Here is a 26,224-nt window from a genome sequence, read left to right on the forward strand (position 1 = left end):
TCTGTTGAACGCGATCCCAACTGTCTCCTGGTCTTGCGTCGATGAAAGAAAACTTTACAACAGATGGTGCCCTGTGACCCGGATGGAGAAAAAGGAAACTCAAAGAACTTCAAGCTCAAAGAACTGAATCTTGAAACTTCAAGCTCAACAAAAGATCTGACAAAGATTGCCAGACTGAATCTTTCCAGCTTCCTCCAGATTGAAAACTTCAAGCTCCAAAAAGATCTCAATTCCTGACTGAGTTCCAGACTGAATCTTGAAACTTCAAGCTCAAAGATCTCAACAAAGACTGAATTTTTCCAGACGGAATCTTTCTCTACAAACGAAAGACTTGGTGAGTTTCACTCCATTCAAAGAACCTTTGCAGACCAGTACAAAATTGTTTTCCTCTGCGCTGTTCAGAGAAGTAGTTAACAAACAGCTGTAGAGTTTGGTTAACTAAAGATAAGCCTCTAAAGTTGTCTTTTAGAGATGAAATTTATCCTCTGTTTTCAGGCAGGGAAGATTAGCATAATGTGCTAATATTTTGTATCCTTTGCTTTAGGCAGAGAAGGATTAGCTTTATGTGCTAGTTATTTTGTTTATCCTCTGTTCTTGTCGGCAGGGAAGTTAAGTGTTACGTGTTTGTAATTTGAAAGTTTACAAGTGTACCCTCTGTTGAAGAGAGAAGTTTAGTGTTTGTTTGTGTGGTAACATAGAAATTCACAAAATGTTTAGGAAAAGTACTAGACTGATTCCCACAACAGAGAAAGGTGGATTAGTTAGCCCGTTATGGACAGACAATGAGTTTAAGTCTTTAAGAGAGCACATGGTCTCAATCGTGACTGAGGAAGTCAGATTGAATTTGACAAAGAAATTTGGCATTGATGCAGACAAAGTATGCTCAATTGAAGATTGTAAGAAATTATTGGGTGCATGTATCAGGAAGAAAAATGTGAAAGGTATTATCTTTTGTCACAGAGAATTTAGCTTATCCATTGCACAAGAACAAGCGCAGCGTATTGCTAAGTTAAAAGAACAGATCAAACAATTGCAGACTCAGGTGTCCTGTCTCAAGACAGACGTGGGCCATAACAAAGCCTCAACCAAATGTGACTCAGAAAACCAACAGTCAGATGAAAGCTATCCTGATTTACAGTCTTTTGATAGAATAGAGGACAATGTCAATGCAGATGTAAATGCAGTTGAAGTGTGCGGAGCTAGACAAAAGGCTCAGAGTAGGGGAAAAGAGGTTGATGCACCAGTTCCATCTGCAACCCCAATACAAGCAGTCAACACAGCTTTAGGTCCTAAGGATATAGATAGACTCTCCCAGAGTTTACCCTCAGCACGCACAAATTTTTCTGAATTTAGAAGAGCATTGATCAGTAAAATGCATCTTTACGACATGTCGTTGCCGGAAGTCACACAGCTGATGTCACAAATTCTAGCTGAATCTGAATTCAACAATTTTGAGTCTGCTGTTACTTCCGAACTGCAACATGTCAGTAAAGGCGATTTGAGAGAAGGTGTTTTGAAAATCCTAAAGAATATCTTAGGACCCAAAATAAATTGGCCGAGAGTTACTAGCTGTGTACAAAAGAAAGAAGAAACTGTGAGTGAATATACTGAGAGGTTCTGTCAGGTAGCGGTAACGTACAGTGGAATAGTGGATGATTCCGAAAGTGTGCTAGCGGACAAAGGAGCTCTAATCCGAATTTGGGCAGATGGTCTTGTAGCTGAGTACAGAACAGCCTTGCCATTCCTAGATATTACGTGGGCTAAAAGAACTCTCAGAAGTAACCTAGAAAGTTTAGCTATTTGGGAAAGAGATTCTGATGTCAAAGAGAGAGTAAGAATTGCAGCAGTTTCTGTTAAGGTCAACTCAGAGAAGCCAAAGAAACGCAAAAGTCCTAGAGAAGCCAGTTGTTCTTACTGTGGCAAGCACAGACATTTTGGAAAAGAATGTAGGAAAAACAAAAAGAACTTTAAAGAAGTTAACAAGGTTACTCAGCTTCTGCTTAGCCTGCTTGATATTCTGAAGCAGCCCCTCCCCTCCTCGTTAAACTCGTGGGGCAACTTGATACGGTGTTAACCATTTAGGCTGTGAGTGCTTAATTTCCCCAGTAACTCACAACAATAATGAAAGACTTATTTTTGTTTAATAGAACAAAAGGAAAGTGACTGTCTCAGCTTTTCTTTGGGAGACATTAAGTAAGACTCACAGCCTTAAATGTTATACCACAGAAACATTACAATCAGACACCATCCTCTGTTATGATGCCTACTAGGACTGATGTTTCACTGGAGAATGGAAATGTGCCAATTTTCTCACACACTCTACAGTGTGCACACAACAGGGACAGAATAGGACCACACAGACCAGTGTGGAGCCCAGGGAAGAACCGAAGTGCAACAGGCATCGGGGGCAAAACCTTGTGGTGAAGATTTCCTCATCCCCCTCTTATCCCCACCTCACTGGTCCATAGGTGTCAAATAAATTAAGAAATAGGGAAAGATTGAAACAACAAAAGCAGATTCTGAAAACGATACAACCCGTATTTAAACAAATACTGCTACAACCCTAGTGTTTGAACAAATATTGCTCTGTCGTCTCTTGTTTTCTTTCTTACTCTTTGCAGATAAACACTTGTCCCCAGACCCATATGCAACGACCGTCTCACCTGCATATGAAGCCACAACCTCAAGACGACAACTGCTGAACGAACTATCACAAAAGAAAAAGAAAAAATACACAACGCAGAGACCTACGGGAACTTCAGTCATCCATCAGAGAACTTGAACAAACAACAACAAGACATTCTTGATCTTTACAACATATGACTGAAGATAACTCTTCATGGTTCGGAAACCTGTTAATATCAAGTGTGTCAACCAACAAATGACTCACGTCCACCACAAGGAAATAACAGTTTTCAACCAGAAAAGACTATTACTTGTAAGGACTTCACAGACCCTAATTGCATGTTTTGTTTCTGTGTCAGCATGCAATTACAGATGAACAACACAGCTCATGCTTGTGCCTGTAACTTTTTCAAGTTACAAGAATGAACTTTTAAGTGTACTTTGATAAAAGTTAGACTTAAAACCACTATACGATCAAATTACTTATGGAAGGATGAAGTCTATGCATGAATATTGCTGTTCTGCTGTTTCTTTGTTTTCTTGTGTTACAGGTATGTGTTGATGTCTTCGCAAGCAGAAACCTGGTGTAAAGCATCACCTAAGATTTCCATGAACAAGCCTCATGAGGGACGAGTCATCAGAGTGACTCTACGTGGGAAATGGACTCTACAGGAAACAGACTTCACAGCAATTCAGGCACCATGGACTTTCAAGACTTCCACTCTTATGCTACATGGTTTTCTGTGTAATCATGTAGTTTATATGACATTTTACACCCTGCGTCGTATGTGTCAACAGTTATGGTTTTGAGAAGAACTATGACACTCATGTAAATCAAGGACACACCACAGAATAAGTTATATGTGCCTGTAACTTTTTCAAGTTACAAGAATGAACTTTTAAGTGTCTAAATTTGTATTTTGTGAGGGTTATTAGAATTCTCAAAGGGGGAAATGTTGTATTACAAATTTATGAAATGTTTAATTTAGGTTACAACAGTAAAATTTGAGTACATTGAAGTTAGCATTTTAAGGTTAGGTTAGGATAATAGTAACAACAGTTTCTGCCAGTCCTGTTTTTCTCTAATGTAAGTCACTTTTTGTCTTTAATGGCTCTGGAGTCCCAGTTTCACTCAGAGCCACAGCCCAGACATTGAATCGTTGGGCTGATTGGATTAGCACATATGCGTTTGAATGGTTATGCTGATTGGATTGAGATTGGCCAGACCCTCAGTCTAGGGTGTTACCTAAACCTGTTACATGCTTTGTTTGAATTTGTCTCCACCTTCAAAAGTCCCTCCTCCTAAAATGCCTATAAGATACCATGTAAAGTTCCCTTAGTTAGATAATGTTGGAAGTACTGCAGCCACGTACAGCGGAGTTCTCAATAAAGAATAACTTCTGTTGAACGCGATCCCAACTGTCTCCTGGTCTTGCCTGGAAGAAAAAGAAAACTTTACAACAGCGCTAAGTGACCTGATTGGTTTGCGCATCTTAGCCACCTCACCACAGGTTCGTGCAGTTGCCACAGCACAGCCAATGAGAGCGCTAGACACTCAGCTGTATGTTTGCTGTGCAGCTGCACTGCGTAAAAAAAAAAAATTGGCTTCAATATTCTCGAGAAAAGGAGTTTTCCCATAGCGTAAGCTACTTGCGCAATTAAGTCCTCTCGAAATGGAAACAAAACACCTCTCATACATTGACCACATTTGTACATTACAATAAAGAAGTAATATCACATTATGGTAAACACACAATTTTGTAATCACACAGACTAGTGGCAGTATGTGCTTCAATACAGTACCTAAGCTTTAAAATAGATGTAAAACAACATGTCTGCACAAGTAAGGCAGTAAAGTAATTATATTCCTCCATCACCATGAAAGGTTTCTATGATCTGCAGCAACATATATATTTTCCGCTTTGTATTTACACTTTAAGACATCATTCTTTTTTCACATAATATAATGATATCAGACAGCACTGGAAATGTAAATCTCCTGTGTTCACAGCAAGGTTGAACTCAGCAGATGAAAGACAGACTGTTAACAGAGATCAGGATAATTTCTTTGGATTCAAAATGTTTATGAAGTGCTTGTGCACTGGTTTGAATATACAGTCTGAGGATTTTAGGCCAGTTGGGACTTTTTTTCTACTCTGAGAAGCTTTGTAAATAGAGGCCCTGTCCTGTCATACCAGTGCTTACAGTTGTAGTTATCATTGTCATCCTCATTGTCATCATTATCACCATCATCATTGTATGCCAGTGTCTGTATGCTTGACATGGGGAGGGCCTGACACAAGTAGGGGTTGTCTACAGGAACAATGTCTGGTACATGTCGGTGAAACATCACAGTGGCTTGATGTCGTTTTCTTTCCAGCTGTTGGAGACGTTGGATGGTCTGTGTCTTTGATGGCAGAGCACAGAAAGGCATGCTGCGGATGGAGGTGTTCAGTTACAGTTCTCATTTCCTGGTAAAGCATGCACTTTTGCTCAGCTGCCCGAGTCTTCATATGTAAGGCATCAATCCCTCGCCTTTTTAGACTCTGGAAGACAAAAGAAATAAAAAGTGCTATGTCATGTTACCAGGTGGTTTCTAAAATGATGGGCAGGTTGTTGTGATTAGTAAGCAGTTGTGTAAGCCCGTCTATTGGTCCAATGGGGGTTTCCAATAATACGGGGAAGGTTTCTCTGCGTATTACTTGTCTTTCCTTTTTGCAACACAACAAGATTACATTCAATATATTTTCTCATATGTATTAACTCGTTATTTCAACTCCATAAATGAAAAAGATTTGAATGATGTCTGTGCATCATTAAACGTGAACGAATATTTGATTATTCTTTTAAACTCTGATTATATTTTACCCGCTTAGATCAGGAAACTATATCACTCCGAGGTACCTTTTTCCCGCAAGGCCTCACGGCACAATTTCGACAGTCCCAGTCATCAAAACAGGCAATTGGCTAAATATCTGGGATTTGCCATATTCCCACGTACACAATCGAAGATACTTAAATAGCCCCCTTGAATGCCCCTCAGGAACTTAATTGACCCTTCGCTAAGCCACGCCCGAAAACCGCCACAGGCCTATCGTGGCTTAGCAACCGTAACTAGGCGCGGGAGGTCTGGCAAGCTTTCGAGCGAGGGAAACATGCCGAAGCGTTGTGCGTATGGATTGTGCAAATCTGATACCCGGTATCCTAAAAGTTTGGACGGGGTGGTGGATTTTGTTCCTTCCCTTCCCGAAACCTAAAACCCAAGGGGAGAAATGTCAGGCTAATGTCTTGTGTTTATTCCACAATACATATAGATAAGCTGTTTGTTTTATAAATATTAGAATATTTTCAAATTTCACTTACCCTGCTGGGCATGCACATAGCTGTTCCTCAAATTTGTGTGTTTCCCATTTGAATGGTCAGCATATGAGGCGGTTGCTGCTTGCGCTGGGACCTAACGTTATGCTTTAACTTCAATTTTGATAAAATTATTCTCTAATCGTTTGCATATTATGTCGTGGATATAGCCCTCGAATGCATACTGCAGTATTGCACTCTCATATTTTCACCTGTTTGCCAAAAATGACTAATTATCTCCTTAGGAATGTCTGAAACCAGTGCATACATACTGTAATAGACATGCCAGGCGCAAAAGCTTGACAGGCGTAGCAACAGTAACTAAGGAGGGCGGGGCTTAGCGAAGGGTCAATTCAATCGTTTTACTTTAGTAGAGGTCTTGACTACCATTAAAAGACGTTAGTCGATCAACTTTACTTTTCTTAAAATGGCTTTGGCTTGGCCAAGCTCGTGGCATTCCACATACACTTATCTAAAGCAACATTAAATTAGAACAGAGGTAATTAGATGCACCTCATCCAAGCACGCTTGAATTTGATACCAGGTATTAGTCGTCACTAATCTCTGACGCAAACTTGTGGAAATATATACGAATCCGATAATCTACTTGGGAAAAACAAATCTCAGAGTCAGTCAGAATAAAATCAAACGTTTACAATTTATTGACCAGGTAATGAAACAATAATTCCAATTCATAAGAATAAAATCATCAGTTAAGCATATCATAACAACAATTCAGAAATAGAGGAATTTGTAGAAATTATTACCTGGCAACAAAAATTACACACAGCGGTTGTGTGGGAAGTCAACCTACAGACTCCCCAAACTTTTCTACTCCTTTTCCTTATATACCCAGATAATTCAATATTCTTGCCAAATGGTGGCGTCATTATAATTAGATTTTGGTTCCCTATTGAGGGATTCACACTGTGAGATCAGAATTTGTACTTGAATGGGTTCTTGTTTTACATACAGGAGGTGTAGTCTGAATGGAGGATCTGGGGGGGGGACACCTTTTAGAGATGCATCACTTTTCTCATATTTTATAACTTCTTTTAGCTTTTCATTATGGTTGGGAGAATGTGCACCAGGTGCACTGAGACACTTTAAATGATATCAAATATACAGGAGATAGTTCAAGTGTTAATTCTCAGGAGGGCCTTTTGTTTCATCGAGGGGTCGATCAGACATACTGGCACCAGCCTTACAGTTGTAAGATTGTTTCTAGAGTGACTGCTGTGTGGTTACTATGGTTAGAGGTAACTAATACTTACAGCGTCATCAAAGCAGAAGTAGACATGCCAAGAGGAATCGCATGCTTCCTGAAAATCAATTGTTGCAGGGAAGATGCTCATTTGCGGTGGCCAGTGAATGCTTTTGTATTCTTTTATTGCACTGTAAAAAATTATCGTAATTTTAACGGTAAAAGACTGTAAAAATGCTACAGTGAAAAACTGTTAATTGGTTAACAGAAAGTTTCCGTACTATATATGGTAAATAACTGTGATAGATCTAATGGTACATTTAATGTAATTTTACTGTAAAATACCGTTAAATTTACAGTTTTTGAAAGTGAAAAAGAACAACTCATTGTATAATTTACAGTGAAAAACCGTAAATTGACATTCCCACAATTCCCTGTGTGACACTTCACATTTGATGTATTTTTGTTGAAATAACTATGTTTCTTCATAGTTTTTTTCGTTTTTTCTAATCAGTTATGTACATAGGGTTTTATGTTACATTTAATGTTGTTAAATTAATGTTTATTGCATTTTTAAAATTTCATGTGTGTTACCGTGATGGTGTGAATGACACTGTGCAGCTTCTATAGTATTAACTTTCTTGTGGAAGAGCTGCTTGTGATGAGCTTTGATTGATCATGTGACTATCATCACTGCTGTGATTGGTGGTTATCAGTGTATTACAATGGTACAAAACAGATATTAATACTTCAATAGGACGGTAAATTCACATTATATCAGATAATAAAATACGGTTTATTACTGTAAATTTAAATTTAAGTCTGTAAAACCAATAACGGGTTGCTACTGTATTTTTGACGGTAAAGTTCTGGCAACCACAGCTGCCGTTTTTTTACCGTAAAAATCACGGTTAAATTTTTTACAGTGTGCCTGTCTCAGTCTCTTGTTGGAGCTGGCTTCCTGCTTGGACAGTCTAATGGCAATGCCCTGCCCATCTGTAGCAAAGTTAGGAAACACACATGCAGAGAAATGAATTTATTAGTTTGCATTATGGTCCTTTTCAAAGTTGATCTTAATATCTTAATGTATCTACTTATCCACAGCACTTTACCTGGATATTTTCTTTTCAGATGGAGGAGGACTGCTCTCTCCCTTGATTCAGTTCTAGCCTTGCAGATTAGTTGGCCTCTGAGCTCACGGTCAACATCTTTAAGGGTAGACTGGAAGTCTGAATCATATTCTCCCAATCCGTTTTTTTTTCTCCATGTTCAGCAGAGAGTCCTCAATTCTACAATGGTCAGCAAATAAATCTTATTAATTATTTACACACTTGCTCAGAGAACAGTGACATACAGATTACTGCTTACTTAATCTGTTTCACACTCCATGTATGACTCACGAGTCCCAGATCTATACGTGTAGAGTGTATACGTTATAAGGGAGGCCTTGCTGATAATTGATTACTAATCACACCATATTAAATTACTGCAGTATTATAGCAAATCTCAATGTATAACCATTGTAACAGTTTCCTTCAAAACTATGCTGTTACTGTAATCAAACCTAGGCTTCCATGTTGAAGCTCATCCGCAGGGCACTTAAAGATGCTGTAATTACCATATAGTCTTACATAAACACATTGAACTCTTATACTCTTGTAGAACTGAATCAGCTTGATAATGTAGTCCCTTTTTCACAGATAAAGACATTACTACTGCTCTAATAAAGTGCTTCATTTCATAACTTCTTCACATAGCTTACAGGATTAGATTTCATTACTGTACACGGAAAGGTAAGTATACCATATTTGCAATATTCTTTGCTAATAATATTCATGACCTTCATACAGTATTCAATACATTCACGCATTCACTTCAGTTGCTCACTTATTGCCATCTCCGTTTTCTTCCATTTCTCTATGTCTCCCTCAGAAACCAACACTAGACAACAAAAATAACAGAAAACAAGACAACATCAATACTACATACCCCGTGCAAAATGCGCTTGTAAATTTAAAATTACAACTATTGTTACCTGCTTCTTATGTGCATTGTTTACCTGGTGCCTCTCTGATGACAGATGCGATGTCTTGAGCGAGAATTGATATTTTCTCTGCTTTGTCTCTTTGCATGAGCTGCATCTCTGCAAAGAGGGTTTAATTTACTTATGCTGACCGATTTGTGAGTGATCATCTTCACTCCAGAAAATATCAAATGTATAAACGGTGCACCATGCAGCAGCACAGAATTTTGACAGGTTATGCAGCAGTGGACAAACCTATGGTCAGTTGATTTCCTCTGTCCATAATGCAAAAGGGCATCAGTCAACAGGTCAAGGCGGTGAGATGGAGTCATCTCCTTTGTGACTGGCAAATCTTCGGAGAAAAGACCACAGCCTTTCCATTCCTTCCCCGTCTGTGAGCTCAAGCCCATCGAGCCGCTATAGTGCTGCGCTTGATCTGTGATTAAAGAAAAGTGGTAGAATATCACTGAGCGTGATCCTACTACAGTGGAAACTGCTTATAGTGATCACAGTTACAGTGATCAACTACTTATATGGATCAAAAAGCTTGGGACAGAATCATTCCTATAGAAATGCTGTGTAAATAATTTGTTTATAGTAATCAAGTAGTCCGCTTACAATGTTCATATTGTGTGTGTGTGTACTGATGTGTGCAGTTGCATGGCAAATAGTTGGAGTAAGAGAAATCTTTCTTTATTGTACTACATGTACAGGATTGAACTTAAAAAACAAAAAACAAACTCAATTATGTTGGTTTATTTTATGTATCTAGATACAGTATGTTTTGCTTTGCTTTCCTGGGTTGGAAAGTCTTTATATGAAATTTCGCGGCCTCAAGACTGCACTATCAGGGCTACTTAGAAATTTTGCGAATCACTCCACCGTTTCTTTTCTCACACTAATACATTAACCCACTGGTTTCACAGACAAGGCTTAAGCCTCAGACTAAAATGCATGTTTGAGCTATTTAACACTTAGTTTAATGACATTGTGAATACATAGGACAAGTACAAGCTATGCAGGCTAATTCGGGTATCTGTATGCTATTGCTACACTGTAAAAAAAACTAAAAAGTGATCAGTTGACTTCAAAAAATTGAGGAAACCCATTGCCTTAAAATTAAGGAAATAAACTTCATGCTTCAACTTCAAGTTCACATAACTTAATTTTTTCAATTAAGCATTAAGTTTAATCATTTTAAAGCAACAGGTTTACTATATTTGTTTAAGTGAACTGAACACTTTTTTACAGTGTAGTAATTAAGCTAACTTTTTTTAGAGCCAGGTGGTAAAGAGTTTTAGAGAGAGAAAAATACAAAATAAACAAATAAATCAAAACTTATATGAAAACATTGAAATGTTATAAATTAATACAATTGACAGCTTTCATGTTTTTCAGATAAATTGTATTGCTGAACCAAAATTATATGACTCATAAATAAGGAGAAATCTGACAAAATTGTGATATTTAAATATACTTTGTAAATTTTGTGATCTATTCTACATCACAAAATGTACAAAGTATATCAATATCACAACTGGATATGTTTACTGTTATTAGTGATTAAATAAATATGAGGTTGTTTCCAAATTTTATGCCATATCAGACCATCAACACAGCCATTCCAGAAAGTTATAATAGGACTAGAGACAAAATCCCTTTGGAAAAGAGCATGTCGATTGTAATAAGGGAAGAAGACCAAAAACATGAACATGAACAAAATACAAAATGAACTAAGATAACTATTAACTATTATTATCGAAATATTTTTGGTCTGTGATGGGTAATGGATGAGAATAGTAACATCTTACAATGCTTTCACTTTAAAACACGGATTTGCCTGTCATCCAACAGTTCTTCATGGTTATTAATGCAATACCCTCTGGTATAAAAATGTTCCCTCTCTTATCCAAAACTGACTGCAGCCCTTCCCTTTCTATATAGGCTATGTTGGTGATATTGAATTTGATCTAACATCCAATCAAATTTTAAGAAATAAATTGGATCGTAGCCTACATTTGATGCTGTAAAATATTTTAGAACATTAAATGACATAGCCTATATCCTTCCAATAAATTTCTCATTTTTTAAATTCTTTCTCTGAAGATACAGTAAAATGTTTTTTTTTTCCTTCATTTCATAAGCCTACTCTGGCTCCGTTTGGAAAACATTACAGGACTGGCTGATAGAAAAAGACGTGGTCGCTGATGGTTTCACTTACACCTTACAAAATATAGCCTAATCAATGGAATAGCAATCCTTTTTGTGTTTTATTTAATTCGATTAATAACTTTATATTATTGGCAAAATATTTTATACATAAATGCAGATTCTTTAAATCCCCTCCTTTGTTTATTACATTCAGAAACGAATTAAAAAAAAAACAAAACAAAAAAACAATGGAATAAAATGCAAAAACTATTTCAAAATTATTTTCATAAGCTGAAATTTAGGGGTTGGGTTCAGGACAGCCACCTCCCAATTGAAAGTAGCCCAATAAATGAAGATTTTATTAGGCATAGCCTACTATTTTAAATATTATTGTGGGTTTCGATAGATAATAGAAAGATTTGAATACTTAAATGCTTTTTAAATGTGTGTTGTTTTTTTGTTTTTTTGGTTGTGGGACAGCAGTTTGCAACAATCCTGTAGAATGGCCCGAACATTGGCCTTTATCTACTTTATTACATATTGGCAGAGAATGTCTAATAGGCTCTGATATTGGTCAGGTGGCAGGCCAATGCGCATGTGCAATCCTAAACGCGCGTCTCAGGACACTGACGTATGCGCAACCCGCGCGCGGCAAGAGCCGGAATCTAACGGTAGTTTAACTTCAACAAAGCTGAGGAAGATAAAAAACATCTTCAAACATGTACTGTAAGTAAAGATTTATATCAAAATTTCGAATATAAAAAAAAAATAGAAACCATTTAGTCATGTTATCTATTAAAATATCTTTAATCTAAAGTTTCATTTGATGTATAACTTTACTAGTTGAGGAACCAGAAGCGGAACCATATGATCCGTTATTTCTTCCGTTATCGATACTGAAAATTAAACGGCGAAACCGGCAGTTCCTCTCCACCTTGGGCATTGTGCTAACACTCCCCTGGCTTAAAAGCAAGACGCCTGAAGTGAGTGAGCTTACACTTTTGCCATCCTTTTGTTTTTATTCGTTTATTGAGGTGAATCAAAGTCTTTTGGATGAATGAAGTGACTTAACGTCCGATTACATTGTTTCTACCCAGGACGTCGAATCGATTCACCAAATGCTGATGCCCTCTTTTGCCTGCAGATGCGTGGAGAACAACGACTTTGTGTCTTTACAGGAGATTCTCGAGCATGTAAGATGTAGAATACATTAGACTATTTAGCTTCTCTTTCATATGGCCGGTTATGTAATTCTTAATCCATGCTTTATCTCATGCTTTCTTTAGATGCATGTAGATGCTGGAAACTATGATGGATACACTGCCATGCACACCGCCTGTGAAACGGGGAACATTCATATGGCAATACAGTTAGTGAATCTTGGAGGAACATGCCAATTGGAAACCCGCTTTGGTTACACACCTCTGCATCTTGCCATTAAAAAAAAGTAAGTGGTTTTTCAGCAGTTGAAATGATTTAATTTAAGTACATTTCATTTTTTACACCATTGCCTTATACATATGCCAGGCACTTTGACCTGATCAAGATTTTGGTACAGCACGGAGCCACAGTAACTCAAAATCCTGTGCGAATCGGCATGGATCTGATCAAGTCAGTCTTTCAAACAACCAATTAACTTGTCAGTCTGTTGTGGACGTTTGCATTCAACTGTCCTCTCTAATTTAGGGCGGTTTGGGCTAAAGACTATAGGCTTGTGAATGCATGGTTCTTAGCTGGTACAAACATGAACCAGTGTGATTACAATGGACGGACTGCTTTACATGCAGCAGTGGAGAAGAGGAACGAGCTCATGGTGTCCAAACTTCTTCAATATGGCGCTACCCCAGAGGTATTATAAAAGTAGATTTGTTAACATGTATATTGAACATTATGAACGCATAATCTGTTTTTTTACTTTTCAACATGCAGCTCTAGCACTCCCTTCCCTCCCGGGTCAAAATGACGTGAGGACCTAAAATTATACTTAATACATTTTTGGTCCAGAAAGCTTATATCATTTCATTTTGATAATATTTTTTCAATTTTCTGAATGCAATAATTTGGAGATTTTTCCTTATTTTTTGTTTTATTTACCTCTAAATTACTAGATTTTATCAATGATTTAATTTAATAATATAATTTAAGCAATTTTTTTTAATTACTTAAATACAAAATACTCGATTTAGACATTATAAAATAATTTTTGGGGAAAGTTTTAGCATTTTTATTGCATGACGATCGCATGGAAACATTATATATCTTGGTATTTTCTCTGTTTTTCTATTTTAATTTATTATTTTTTTTTAAAATTTGTTCTGTTTTTATAAATCTGTAAATTTCACATCCTGGCCAATGATGTCCTATAAACAATGTCCATATTTAAGGCTATGAAAACAAATATAATGAATGTAATTTAGTAATACTATATATTATGTGTTAATATAGCAAACTATATTAAAGGTCCCGTTCTTCGTGATCCCATGTTTCAAACTTTAGTTAGTGTGTAATGTTGTTGTTAGAGTATAAATAATATCTGTAAAATTATAAAGCTCAAAGTTCAATGCTAAGTGAGATATTTTATTTAACAGAAGTCGCCTACATCGAACGGCCCGTTTGGACTACATCCCTCTACTTCCTTCTTTAATGACGTCACTAGAACAGTTTTTTGACTAACCTCCGCCCACAGGAATACACAAAAAGGGGGGCGTGGTCTTGTTGCGCTCCCACGGAGAAGAGGAAAGGCCATTGCACACCGAGTCCGAAATTCGCATCCGAAATTTTCGGACGTTAAAAAAAAAATTTGACCTTACGTTATGTCAATCACGCTTGCACACTGTCTACGAAACTTTCGTTTTTCGCATCCACAGCCAGTATTTTGAGAGTTTTTTTTGACAATTCAGAGCCACCGTACAAGCGAACGACAAAATCCACAATGGATTGAGCAGCCAATGGACCACTTGCACTTAACTCCGTGACGCACTTCCGTTTGGAAACAATACATATCACTTATTTCCGGTTATGTTTACTTTCAATGTACTGAGGTCAATGAGTTGTACAAACACCACCTAAAATGAGTGTCTGCGATAAGATTTAAAAATTTGGACATTTTTATTGACAGAAGAAGGGATTTTGTAATGTTTACTGTGTGCAGAATTTTCCAAACTCATCGGAACATGAAGTTTTAATCCAAACCAAGCCAATCTGACAAAGCTGCGGCTGTTAAAAATACGCATTATTTCACCACAGGGTGTCAGTGTTCGTCTACACTAGTGACCGCGACGCTGAAGTGTGTGAGAACAGATGAATAACATCAGTACGAACCACCAACATTTATTTATTTGGATTAAATATTTTAAACATTCTGTGTCATTTTTCAATGTCAATCTTTTTTTCTATTTACATGTTCATGCCCAAAATGCTTAATTAATATTCAAAGAAGTTGACTGTCATTCTCCTCTACGCTGTGTGCGTTACTGTTGAAGATTAAATAAATAGCCTAGCCTATTTAACATCGTTACAGGCACCTCGCGAGCATTCATTCATTCAACTATTTTAAAAAGACTGTAATAAAGCACCAATGCACACAAGCAATCCTTTTTATTAGTCAAATTCATTAAAAAAATGTAAACTAAACGGGTATAAGTAGGCTAAGAGAAAAACACTGTTAATGAGAAGACATATAGGACTGCTGCAGGTTAGTGGATAAATATATTTAGCCTATTTATTATTCAGAATGAACAGTTAAGAAAATATATTTATAGGAACATTTCAGCAGGCTCAAGATAATTAATACAGAGATCATTATTCATTGTTTTAATCAATTGGCATCCATAAAACGTAGTGATAATCTGCATTCTCATGTATGTATGTGCGCTGAACGCTCTAACCGGAAACTCCCGATATGTAATAAGTAGAACGTGGAAGTAGTTGTGCAAGTAGCTCATTCGATTACTAATCATGTATTATTTGGGTATAAAATATAACCTGTATACAGCTGTTCTGTCTGCCCAGCGCTTCCGCCGGCCATGTGTGTGTGTGTGTGTGCGTGTGCGTGTGTGTGTAGGCTATGTGTATGCGTGTGTGTGCCCATACCTTAGACATACTGCCAGTCTCTGTTCAGGATCGATTGGTTCACGGAAATTGGTGATCTTCTTTTTAATATGTGGCTCCAGTATCGCTAGCAAAGCATCAAACTGTTCCACTGACATTCTGAGATAAATTTTGAATCGTTTGGGATAATTTCGCAACTCCTTGATAAGGAGGTGAAACTCTCCTTCCTCTCGGCGCAATCTCAGGATTGGATGGACCCAATATATCCTCTTTCTTTTTCTCTTTTTAAGAAGAAAGAGGGCAACAAAAACAAAATCATCCTCATTGCACACTGAGTCCGAAATTTTCGTATGCGTTTTTTCGTGTTCGTCAGCCTTAAAATTCGCCACGCACAGAAACCTTGCACACTGAGTCCGATGCGTATTTATTAAACCTTTGCGGAAAAAACGCAAAAAATACAAAATGGATTCGTCAAGCAGTGAGGATGATTTTGTTTTTGTTGCCCTCTTTCTTCTTAAAAAGAGAAAAAGAAAGAGGAAATATTGGGTCCATCCAATCCTGAGATTGCGCCGAGAGGAAGGAGAGTTTCACCTCCTTATCAAGGAGTTGCGAAATTATCCCAAACGATTCAAAATTTATCTCAGAATGTCAGTGGAACAGTTTGATGCTTTGCTAGCGATACTGGAGCCACATATTAAAAAGAAGATCACCAATTTCCGTGAACCAATCGATCCTGAACAGAGACTGGCAGTAGCCTATATGTCTAAGGTATGGGCACACACACACACACACACGCATACACATAGCCTGCGCACGCACACACAGACACACACACACACACACACACGGCCGGCGGAAGCGCTGGGCAGACAGAACAGCTGTATACAGGTTATATTTTATACCCAAATAATACATGATTAGTAATCGAATTGGGTGCTCGATTTTGTCGTTCGCTTGTACGGTGGCTCTGAATTTTAGTCTTTTGTGTGATGTACAATAAACTTTATTAAACTCATCAGTATTTGCAGGGCCGGTTCTAGACATTAGGAGGCCCTAGGCAAAATTCATGTTGGAGGCCCCCCACCCCCAATAAAAAAACACTTGAAACACTTGATTCCTAACCTTTTTATTTATACAACATTTAATTTTAAAAGCAGTATATTTTTACTTACACAGTGCATAAGTTTGGACACATTACTATTTTTAATGTTTTTGAAAGAAGTCTCTTATGCTCATCAAGCCTGGATTTATTTGATCAAAAATACAGAAAAATAATATAGTGAAATATTATTAAAATTTTAAATAATGGTTTTCTATTTTACTATACTTTATATTTCTGTGATGCAAAGCTGAATTTAGTGTCACGTGATCCTTCAGAAAACTTTATAATATTCTGATTTATTATCAAATGTTAGAAATGGTGCTTAATATTTATTTTATAACCTGTGATACTTTTTTCAGGATTTTTGATTATTAAAAAGTTGTTTTAAAAAAGTCTTCACTATCACTTTTTATTTATTTAACACATCCTTTCTGAATATTCCTGTTTTTTTCTGTATTTTTGATCAAATAAATGCAGGCTTGTAGAGCATAATAATAAACTTCTTTCAAAAACATTAAAAATAGTAATGGGTCCAGACTTTTACCGGTACTGTATGTACATATTAATCAAACTTTATCTAAGGTAATCTCTTTTTTGTTTAATGAAGATGTTATTGTTGTTATTTTGCTGTTTTATTCAATTTATTCACAGTTCCAGAATCCCACTTCAGTAGATGAGCATAAGTGCTTTATATTGAATTTGCATTGCTACCTTAAATATGCTATACACAAATCAAGTGGAAGAGAAAGACACGATCGCTACTGAGCAGAAAAAAATATATAAACTGATATTATTGGCGTAATGTCAGGGTATAATCTAATCAGCAGCAGAATTTAGAAGATAGACCCATAGATATGAGATCCTTTATTTGAAACATTTAAAAATGTTGTAGTGTGTTGGCTTTTTAACTTAGAATACAAACGTCTTGTCTTTTAATTTTGTAGCTTTTTTACTAGTCAGCTCCGGACGCGATGTTATTCATTGTACGCACAAATTCAAAGCGTCGCGTCTGGGCACGTTAATGACGCTTGCGCTCTTTTAAACTCGTAATAAAGCGGTGAATGATTTTTCCAGAAATGACGCTGATCTACAGTACAAGTTTATATTTAGAATACATTGCAATCACTCCAAAATAGATGACGACAACTCACACACCTGCATTATGAGCTGTGCTTCTTTGTGTGCTTATTAGGCTTTTGCCTCGCAGCACCTGATGGATGCGTTCGTTACACATACTTTCAGAAGCCGACACCCGCTTTGTAACGGACACATTAATTGGTTTAACTGCAGTAATGTAACAGTCTATGGTTAAGATAAACATCGTCACTATTTTTAGTTAATTCATAAATATTGAAATAAATTGTAGATAGGACATTTGTACTTTTTTTTTTTTTTTGTCCCTCTGTCTGGGCCCCATCCCGCCAATCGGGCCCTAGGCACGTGCCTAGTTTGCCTTTGCGTTAATCCGGCTCTGAGTATATGTTTGATCATTATTAGGACCTGGTCCGAAACAGTAGACTTGTAGGCTATTAATAATGGATACATACAAGCAGATGACAAATACGTTATAACCGTAATTAAACTACTAAACTATACCTGTTTCATCTCTATACAGCACTCTGACTCTGTAGGCATTATTGTCCGACTCGAAATGAACACCGTTACTGAGTTTCTGATATTATCATCATTCCGTGAGATGAAATTGTCCTGACAGACTGAGCGCGAGCTCATGAAGCTCCGCCCCCTGGGTCGTCCAGCAGCAGCTTATTTGCATTTAAAGGGCACACACTAAAACAGCGCGTTTTTCTGAGCCCCAAAAAATGACAATTTAAACATGCTGTAAAAAATGATCTGTTGGGTATTTTGAGCTGAAACTTCACATACACACTCTGGGGACATCAGAGACTTATTTTACATCTTGTGAAAATGGGCATAATACGGGACCTTTAAAGCAAACTGCTCTCCCACAACCCCCCCCAAAAAAAACACACATTTAAAAAGCATTTAAGTATTCAAATCCTTCTATTATCTATTGAAACCCACAATAATATTTAAAATAGTAGGCTATGCCTAATAATGTGTGCTATCATAAAAATACACTTTGGTATGCAACAACAAATATTTTAGCAATATGCATATTTTAGTAAGAATATTGTGCTCCCTTTTATGTTATCATTCTCCGTCTGTTTGGTGCGCGGCGGCGCAAGTCTGTAAAGTTTAGCGGACATTTGCTTACCGAAGGCTCGTCAACTTCTGACAGCAAAATGGAACTATTTTAATTTCTAACATTTACAGATGGAGAATAAACTTGTGAAATTTATGCACTGAGGAAAACAACAACATCTCAACACATTAAAGTATCTGTCAGCACATATATCTGTCAGAGTATCTGACAGGGCAAGCCACTTTAAATGTTCTGCATTGGGGATGTTCTGTCTCATGCCTACATTTGTGTGTGTGTGTGTGTGTGTGTGTGTGTGTGTGTGTGTTTGTTCTGGATTGTGCCAGATTTTTTTTATTTTTTGGACAATAATAATAATTTAAAAAAAACATTTTTCCCATTCATTCCTATGTGGGTCAAATTGACCCGCGAGGGAAGGGATTGCTACTATTTTTTTATTACAACCACACATGTATTCCAAGTTCAAGTGCGACAATAGGCCTAAGGTCTTGGACCACTCCGATGAAAACTTAATTTAAAAAAACAACAACAAAGATTTAAAGGTCAGAATGGCCCGAAGAGAGCATAAGCCATAACTGTCAACCTGTAACATGTAAGATTTGTCTTTTCCCTATCAGATTGCTGATATTTGGGGAAGAACAGCAGCAGATGAAGCAAGAAAGAATAACCTGCATGACATTTTGGTGCTCTTCAACCTTCCTATTTGAAACTCACTGTAGGAAGTCAGACAGACCAGGTGACATCAAATTGCAAAGGCACATTACCTACGGTTTTATACCTTGGCAAGTTCTTAGTAAAGTAGAGCACTACAAAATTGTTAACTAAAATCAACTCCCCCCTTAATGTTCATTAAAACTGAAACTAATCCAGGTTCTGTTCGAGTCATTTTTGGTAGAACATTCTTTTTAGAACAGTTAACAAGTGTACACATTCATGTGTTGTCAGTTGGGGTTAAACGACTTTGGATGTTTTAAAGTCGATATTTATATAATTAAAGTTGAGTCGACCTCGACTAGTCGCTGATCACGTCATTAATGAATAAGCGAATGCGGTTGTGCACAGTTGACACAGCGCTGCCCACACAGCTATTGCTCCTACATAACAGCTTATTTTTATCAGTTCTTTTGTCGTTGTATTTCTCAGATTTCTGCTCGTTCTATATCAGATACAGATAAAGTAGCACAGTAAAGATTACATTTATATGAATGCATTAGTGAGAGAGCATGTGTAAATTAATTCTGCCTGGCAGAGTCTCTCTAGTCTCCACTAATAGTGAATCTGTCGGTTTTGGTTACTAAGAAATATATGCTAGAACGTTTCAGTTTCATAGCTATTTTATTGATAAATCACAGAACAATCTATGCATGTAAATTTTGCATTGTCCAGAACAAGTTGCAGTTGTTTGTTGTTGAGTTTAGTAGACATAGCTGGCGGTAAAGAGGGACTGTTTAGATGCTTGGTCAGCCTGGCCTGAGGGCTTGTATTCGCCTTTTGATGCAAGACTATTGATCTGAAAAGGAAACAAAAAAATTAATCAAGAAATGCCGCTTTATTTAATATGGTAGGCCTATAAACTGACAACACAATATTGCCCACATACAGTATTTTAAGTGTGACATTGGTTACCTTGGCACGTGTGACGAAGGCATCCTGTCCAGCCTTCTTGTTCGCCGCTTGTCCCTTCCATGCAGCAAGAGCCGAGGCCTGGAGAGCACGGCCATAAGAGAAGCTCAGCTTCCAGGGTCTGTTCAGGGGAAGCTGGTTCATGGCATTCAGATTCAGAGAGGCCTCCTCCTCACTTTGACCACCAGAGAGGAAGCAGATGCCTGAGAACCAGAAGAGAGATGTTGAACGTTTGAAGAGCACTTAAATGGAGGCCGTCCTCTAGTTGACCGGGCGAGGACTGACGTACCTGGTACAGCAGCCGGGACAGTGCGTCTGAGAGCAGTGACTGTTGCCATGGCAACCTCCTGAGGGGTGTACTTCTTGGTGCAGGAGTGTCCAGCAGTGACCATGTTTGGTTTGAGCAGAGTTCCCTCCAGATACACGTGGTGGTCAGAGAGAGCCTTGTACACAGCCGCCAGGACCTTGGTTGCAATTTGTTGGGAGTTATTTTTAATGGATCATTTGGAATTGCTCTGCTTTAAAGGGTTAGTTCACCCAACAATTCTGTCATTAATTACTCGCCCTCATGTTTGTTCCAAACCCATAAGACCTTCGTTCATCTTTGGAAAACAAATGAAGATATTTTTGATGAAATCCGAGAGGTTTCTGAACCACCCAACAACAATAATAATGACTTTATTCTACGTCAGAACGCCGACTCACTATTGGCTAGCTCCTGCGTCAGCATCACACGCATGTGTCGTGGTGCTCATGTGACCAGCGTCGGCCAATTGATACTTTGCACGTGACGTCATAAGTACTGGCTGGCGGGCAAGAACGTCGTTCTCCAGCAACGAAACCCAGTAAACTAATCAAGGGTTGCCAGTTTTACTATACAAAAGTTGGTGTTTTGAGGTGTAAACGACATGCCAGATAGTTGTTGTGCAATTGGATGCATTAACCGCAGATGAGATAAGCAACCTTCACAGTATACACACGTCTGTGCATTACCATCAAAGGTAATTTCAACATTTGTTTGAATACAATGGGTGTATGATCATGTAATTAATCGTGTCTTTAAGTTACTGTAGTTTTGTCAATCAACACCACCAGTATTCACCAGCTGGTTCGGCGAGTCAGCTGTTTGTGTTATGAGTCTAAGCTAGACTAACTGTGCGTTCACACCGCCGCCGGCGTGAGCGGCAAAGTTCATTGAAAATGAATGATTTCTGGGCACTTTGACGCTCTCGCCGGTGGCGGTGTGAATGCACAGTAACAGCTGTCGTCTTTTGCTAACAATAACAGAAGTGTGTGATAGGTTGTTTTGAGGTTTGCGATATCTATGATTTTCAATGAGAACCAGAGATGACCCAACAGTAGAGCTAGATTATTTACGGAGGAATTATTACTGCTCGATTATCTTAAAAAAACTTGTCTGCTTTACACAATTTAGCTACCTTGGAGTTAATCCTAGTCCATAGTTATGCAGCTAGCTCGCTAACAGTTGATAGCTACTAGAAAGTCCTGGAACTACAGGACTCAACGTTGAAAATACCCGTTTGTTGCCCGCCAGGTATCCGTGGTAGTCACGTGACTGCAAAGTATCAATAGTGAGTCGGCGTTCTGACGTAGAACCAGGAAGCCCTGCACTGTTTACTACGTAAATAGCGCAGCAGAATGACGTGGAAGAGAAGAGATTGTCGAATAAAGTCGTTATTTTTGTTGTTTTTTTCACAAGTATTCTCGTCACCTCATAACATTAAAGGTCCCGTTCTTCGTGATCCCATGTTTCAAACTTTAGTTAGTGTGTAATGTTGTTGTTAGAGTATAAATAATATCTGTAAAATTATAAAGCTCAAAGTTCAATGCCAAGCGAGATATTTTATTTAACAGAAGTCGCCTACATCGAACGGCCCGTTTGGACTACATCCCTCTACTTCCTTCTTTAATGACATCACTAGAACCGTTTTTTGACTAACCTCCGCCCACAGAAATGCTCCCTCAACTCTACCGAAATTCGTTTATGTACTTGCGCACTTCTTATAACTTACTGTGTTTACTCAGCTCTTACGGTGATTTTCTGAAGTAAAACTGACGCTTCATCTTTTGTGTGATGTACAATAAACTTTATTAAACTCATCAGTATATGTTTGATCATCATTCAGACAGCAGACTTGTAGGCTTTTAATAAATAATGGATACATACAAGCAGATGACAAATACGTTATAATAACCGTAATTAAACTACTAAACTATACCTGTTTCATCTCCATACAGCACTCTGACTCTGTAGGCATTATTGTCCGACTGGAAATGAACACCGTTACTGAGAGTTTCTGATATTATCATCATTCCGTGAGATGAAATTGCCCTGAGAGACTGAGCGTGAGCTCATGAAGCTCCGCCCCCTGGGTCGTCCAGCAGCAGCTTATTTGCATTTAAAGGGCACACACTAAAACAGCGCGTTTTTCGTTTTTCTGTGCCCCAAAAAATGACAATTTAAACATGCTGTAAAAAATGATCTGTTGGGTATTTTGAGCTGAAACTTCACATACACACTCTGGGGACATCAGAGACTTATTTTACATCTTGTGAAAAGGGGCATAATACGGGACCTTTAAGGTTGAACCACTGTAGTCACATGGACTATTTTAAACAATGTCTTCACTACCTTTCTGGGCCTTGAAAGTTGCAATGACGTTGCAGCCAATGGGTGGTTCAGAAACCTCTTGGATTTCATCAACAAGATCTTAATTTGTGTTCCGAAGATGAACTAAAGTCTTACAGGTTTGGAACGACATGAGGGCGAGTAATTAATGACAGAATTTTCATTTTTTGGGTGAACTAACCCATGTTTATTCTGGAAGGAAGCTTACCTTCTCAGTGGCGTACTGGCACCGTTGCAGATCATGATCTCCGTCTGGGAGGATCTCAGGCTCTACAATGGGAACCAAGCCATTCTAAAGGAATTGAGGAAGAATTAATCAGAAGAAAAGATCCTATATACAGTTTGGAAACAAAATAAATAGTACTGGCACACTATCAACTGTTCAGAGTCATGTAAAGGCTGTTTATGAACAATAAATAGGATTCCATGAGCCAGCCACATTCTGTTTAGACATACCTGTTGACAAATGCTGGCATATCTGGCAAGAACGTTAGCGTTTTCAGCTATTGCGAGAGCAGAGGGGCAGCTGTCAGAGATCTTAAGTACACAACGCCACTTGGCAAAGTCACAACCATCCTTCTTGTACTGGGCACAGCGTTCAGACAGACCATCCAACCCTGAGTGAAACAGATCAGGCAAAAATAGCTTCCTTTAAAATGGATACAAGTCAGGATAGATAAATGTCATGTTAAGAAGTATTTGAGGAAGAAAGTTACCCTGTGTGGTTGTCTCTCCATCTGTACCGCCCAGGCCTGCTGTGCCTTTGTCCACCTTTATGCACAAAAACACAAAACTTTCATTCATAACATTAATGCCAAGATTAATGAGAAGACCTAGTGTGTTGTGTTTAAATCCTTCGGTTGCTACATCATGAATAAATGCATCCAAACTATGTTTTGGAAAATATCTTCCGAAATGCACCGAAAGCTCACCTTGATACCAACTACAATGCCCTTATCCTTGATGACTTTTGGAAACAGAACTCCTTTGTCTGATTTCTGGTACAGTGTTTCATGGAAAAAGATGACGCCACCAATATTTTCAGAGATAGAAGCGTCTACAGAGAAGAGGAGGTCGCGATAACTACGACGGTTCTCTTCAGTGTTCTCCACATTTATCTTCTGAAAACGCTTCGCCATGGTGCCTAGAATGTGAAACAAACATCTAAGAACATCTGGAGAGCGATACATTTCATTATCACTATATCTTCAAGCTGACAGAGTAAACACATAACACTGTTAATAACCATGTATAGTGACAGTTGAAGCACATTCATAACTTCTTGTTGATCAATTAAGGCATTTTGCATAAAGCTGGTACTCTATTAAATGCAATATGCCACACATTCCTACCTGTGGACTCATCTGCAGCCAAGATGCCTTTTCCAGTTGCCACAATGCGCTGGGCAATTGTGCCAAGCTCCTTCTTCTGCTCCGTAGAGAGAGCTGGAAACTGATGCGTCATGCTGGCAAGAGGAGCAGATGTATGTTATTAGCTAAAATACTAAACCCATAATTTACAGAACTTCTGTTATTCGGTTCACTGGGTTATGCACTCTTATCTGTAAATATTTGGCCTGACTGTTGAACTTTAGTCCAGAGAGAAACACACACTGGCTCCTCCCACTGAACAAACAAGTCCAGGGTTCACAATAGACCTGGACATTTTGCAGTTTTCTTTGCGATTATGTGCAAAAAGTTTCACACATTCGTGGTGCAGTATCATGAAGAACTGCACAACACTGTCTTTTACACCCTGTGTATTTATTAAAGTTATGAATTGCCTCCCTTTTTCGCAGTGCACGAAAATGCCACGCGTGGATAAATTGCAAAATGCATAGCCTGCGTTGATTCAGTAGATCATTCTGCACTGTCAAACCAAACCAAACAGGGATTTTTGCTAATGTGTTTCATGACATAAATTAAAGAGCAGAACTTAAATATGTAGCGACAGTATTGCATATCTGCACGAGAACAACTGCATGTTAACGTTTCAAAGCATACGTTTATTTATAAGTATACCTTTCCAAACTAGGCATATTATACTTAATGAAATTAATATTAAGACTAATTTCGCAAGATGCGATGACAATACAACTAAAAGAGTTTAAAGGTCGAACGCCATCCTTACTTGATAAGTCTGCAGGGAAGTAGCACTACTGTGTGTGAGTGGATGAAGTGGTCTCTCCTCGCTGACGCCGATGGATCTGAATGAATCGGGACCGAGCGATTGCAACAAGTGTGTATTTATAAGAGGCGAGCGCAGAGGCCGGACAGGAGTGATGCGAGCGGGCGTGCTCAGACTCCGGGGACGCCATTGGCTGGAAGATTGGACGGGTGTGTGAAAATATCTGCCTATGTCGACTTTGGAAGAAGGCTTTTAACTCCAAAATGTCCATAATGGGCCTGGCTACACCCATCCTTACTCTTAGTGTAATACACATATTTTAAATTATTTCGCAAAATATTTGGAAAGCCATGGATGAACTGTGAAGCACAGGGTTGCGAAACACGAGTTCTGAGATGAAGTTGATTTTCAGGTTCTTTCCGCATTGTCCTTCTCAATCATGTTCACTTTGTAGGTCGACACAGACAGGGTGTTCTCTGAACTGTGTTTTGGATGTGCAGAGGAGCCTGAAGTGGGAACTCTAAATAGAGCATTCATTTGATGCTTTTGAACTATAAAACGCATGCTGTTTTCACATAGCCTACTTCAAACTTTCACAAACATTTCCTCAGTTGGCACCTTATGTAAATTATACACTAAACATAAAATACCCAAAATGCCATAGGCTAGGCTACTCAAATAATTAGGCTACTTTGTGTGTGTGCATGTGGCCTACACAAAAACTGTCCCCACAAAGTTTACAATATCCTAAATACTTTTCCTTGTGGGGACATTTTTTGGTCCCCATGAGGAAAAAAATCTTATTAATCATACTAAATTATGTGTTTTGGAAAGGTAAAAATGCATATTTTTCTATGTCTATGGAGAGTCCCCATAAAACATGAAAACCCAACATGTGTGTGTGTGTGTGTGTGTGTGTGCTGGATGAGTGTGGTTAACAAAGTTGTCTGATTGTTGTGACGTCAGTCAAACACAGAGAATTACATCAAGAGCAGTCGATGAAATCATTTTGGCAAACAGACAAGACATGGTCTGATGAAAGGGTTCGAGGAGTGAGGCCAGTGATAAACTTGCAGCATGATGAAGACAAATACGTGCACAAATGACCAGAACCTTTAAACCAAGGGGAA

General features: G+C 38.2%; 2 protein-coding genes across 2 annotated transcripts; one reads left to right on the top strand and one right to left on the bottom strand.

Annotated features, from left to right (window-relative positions):
- Window positions 1-12,283: 12,283 nt before the first annotated feature.
- LOC311094597 (L-asparaginase) lies at window positions 12,284-19,862 on the top strand. The gene is made up of 6 exons (XM_084132654.1): window positions 12,284-12,343; window positions 12,458-12,553; window positions 12,647-12,807; window positions 12,888-12,971; window positions 13,047-13,209; window positions 19,312-19,862. The coding sequence occupies exons 2-6, from the start codon at window positions 12,479-12,481 to the stop codon at window positions 19,399-19,401; spliced, it is 573 nt and encodes a 190-aa protein (XP_083988780.1). The 5' UTR covers window positions 12,284-12,343; window positions 12,458-12,478; the 3' UTR covers window positions 19,402-19,862.
- Window positions 19,863-20,010: 148 nt separating this feature from the next.
- Window positions 20,011-25,412, bottom strand: aldob (aldolase b, fructose-bisphosphate). The gene is made up of 9 exons (XM_084132653.1): window positions 25,098-25,412; window positions 24,320-24,432; window positions 23,900-24,111; window positions 23,684-23,738; window positions 23,424-23,584; window positions 23,176-23,259; window positions 20,607-20,781; window positions 20,321-20,520; window positions 20,011-20,204 (listed from the first exon to the last, which is right to left on the bottom strand). Exons 2-9 carry the CDS (start codon window positions 24,429-24,431, stop codon window positions 20,109-20,111), a joined length of 1,095 nt encoding a protein of 364 aa, XP_083988779.1. The 5' UTR covers window position 24,432; window positions 25,098-25,412; the 3' UTR covers window positions 20,011-20,108.
- Window positions 25,413-26,224: the final 812 nt, after the last annotated feature.

Source organism: Abramis brama, assembly GCF_963993115.1.
Source record: "Abramis brama genome assembly, chromosome: 13".
Taxonomy (NCBI): domain Eukaryota; kingdom Metazoa; phylum Chordata; class Actinopteri; order Cypriniformes; family Leuciscidae; genus Abramis; species Abramis brama.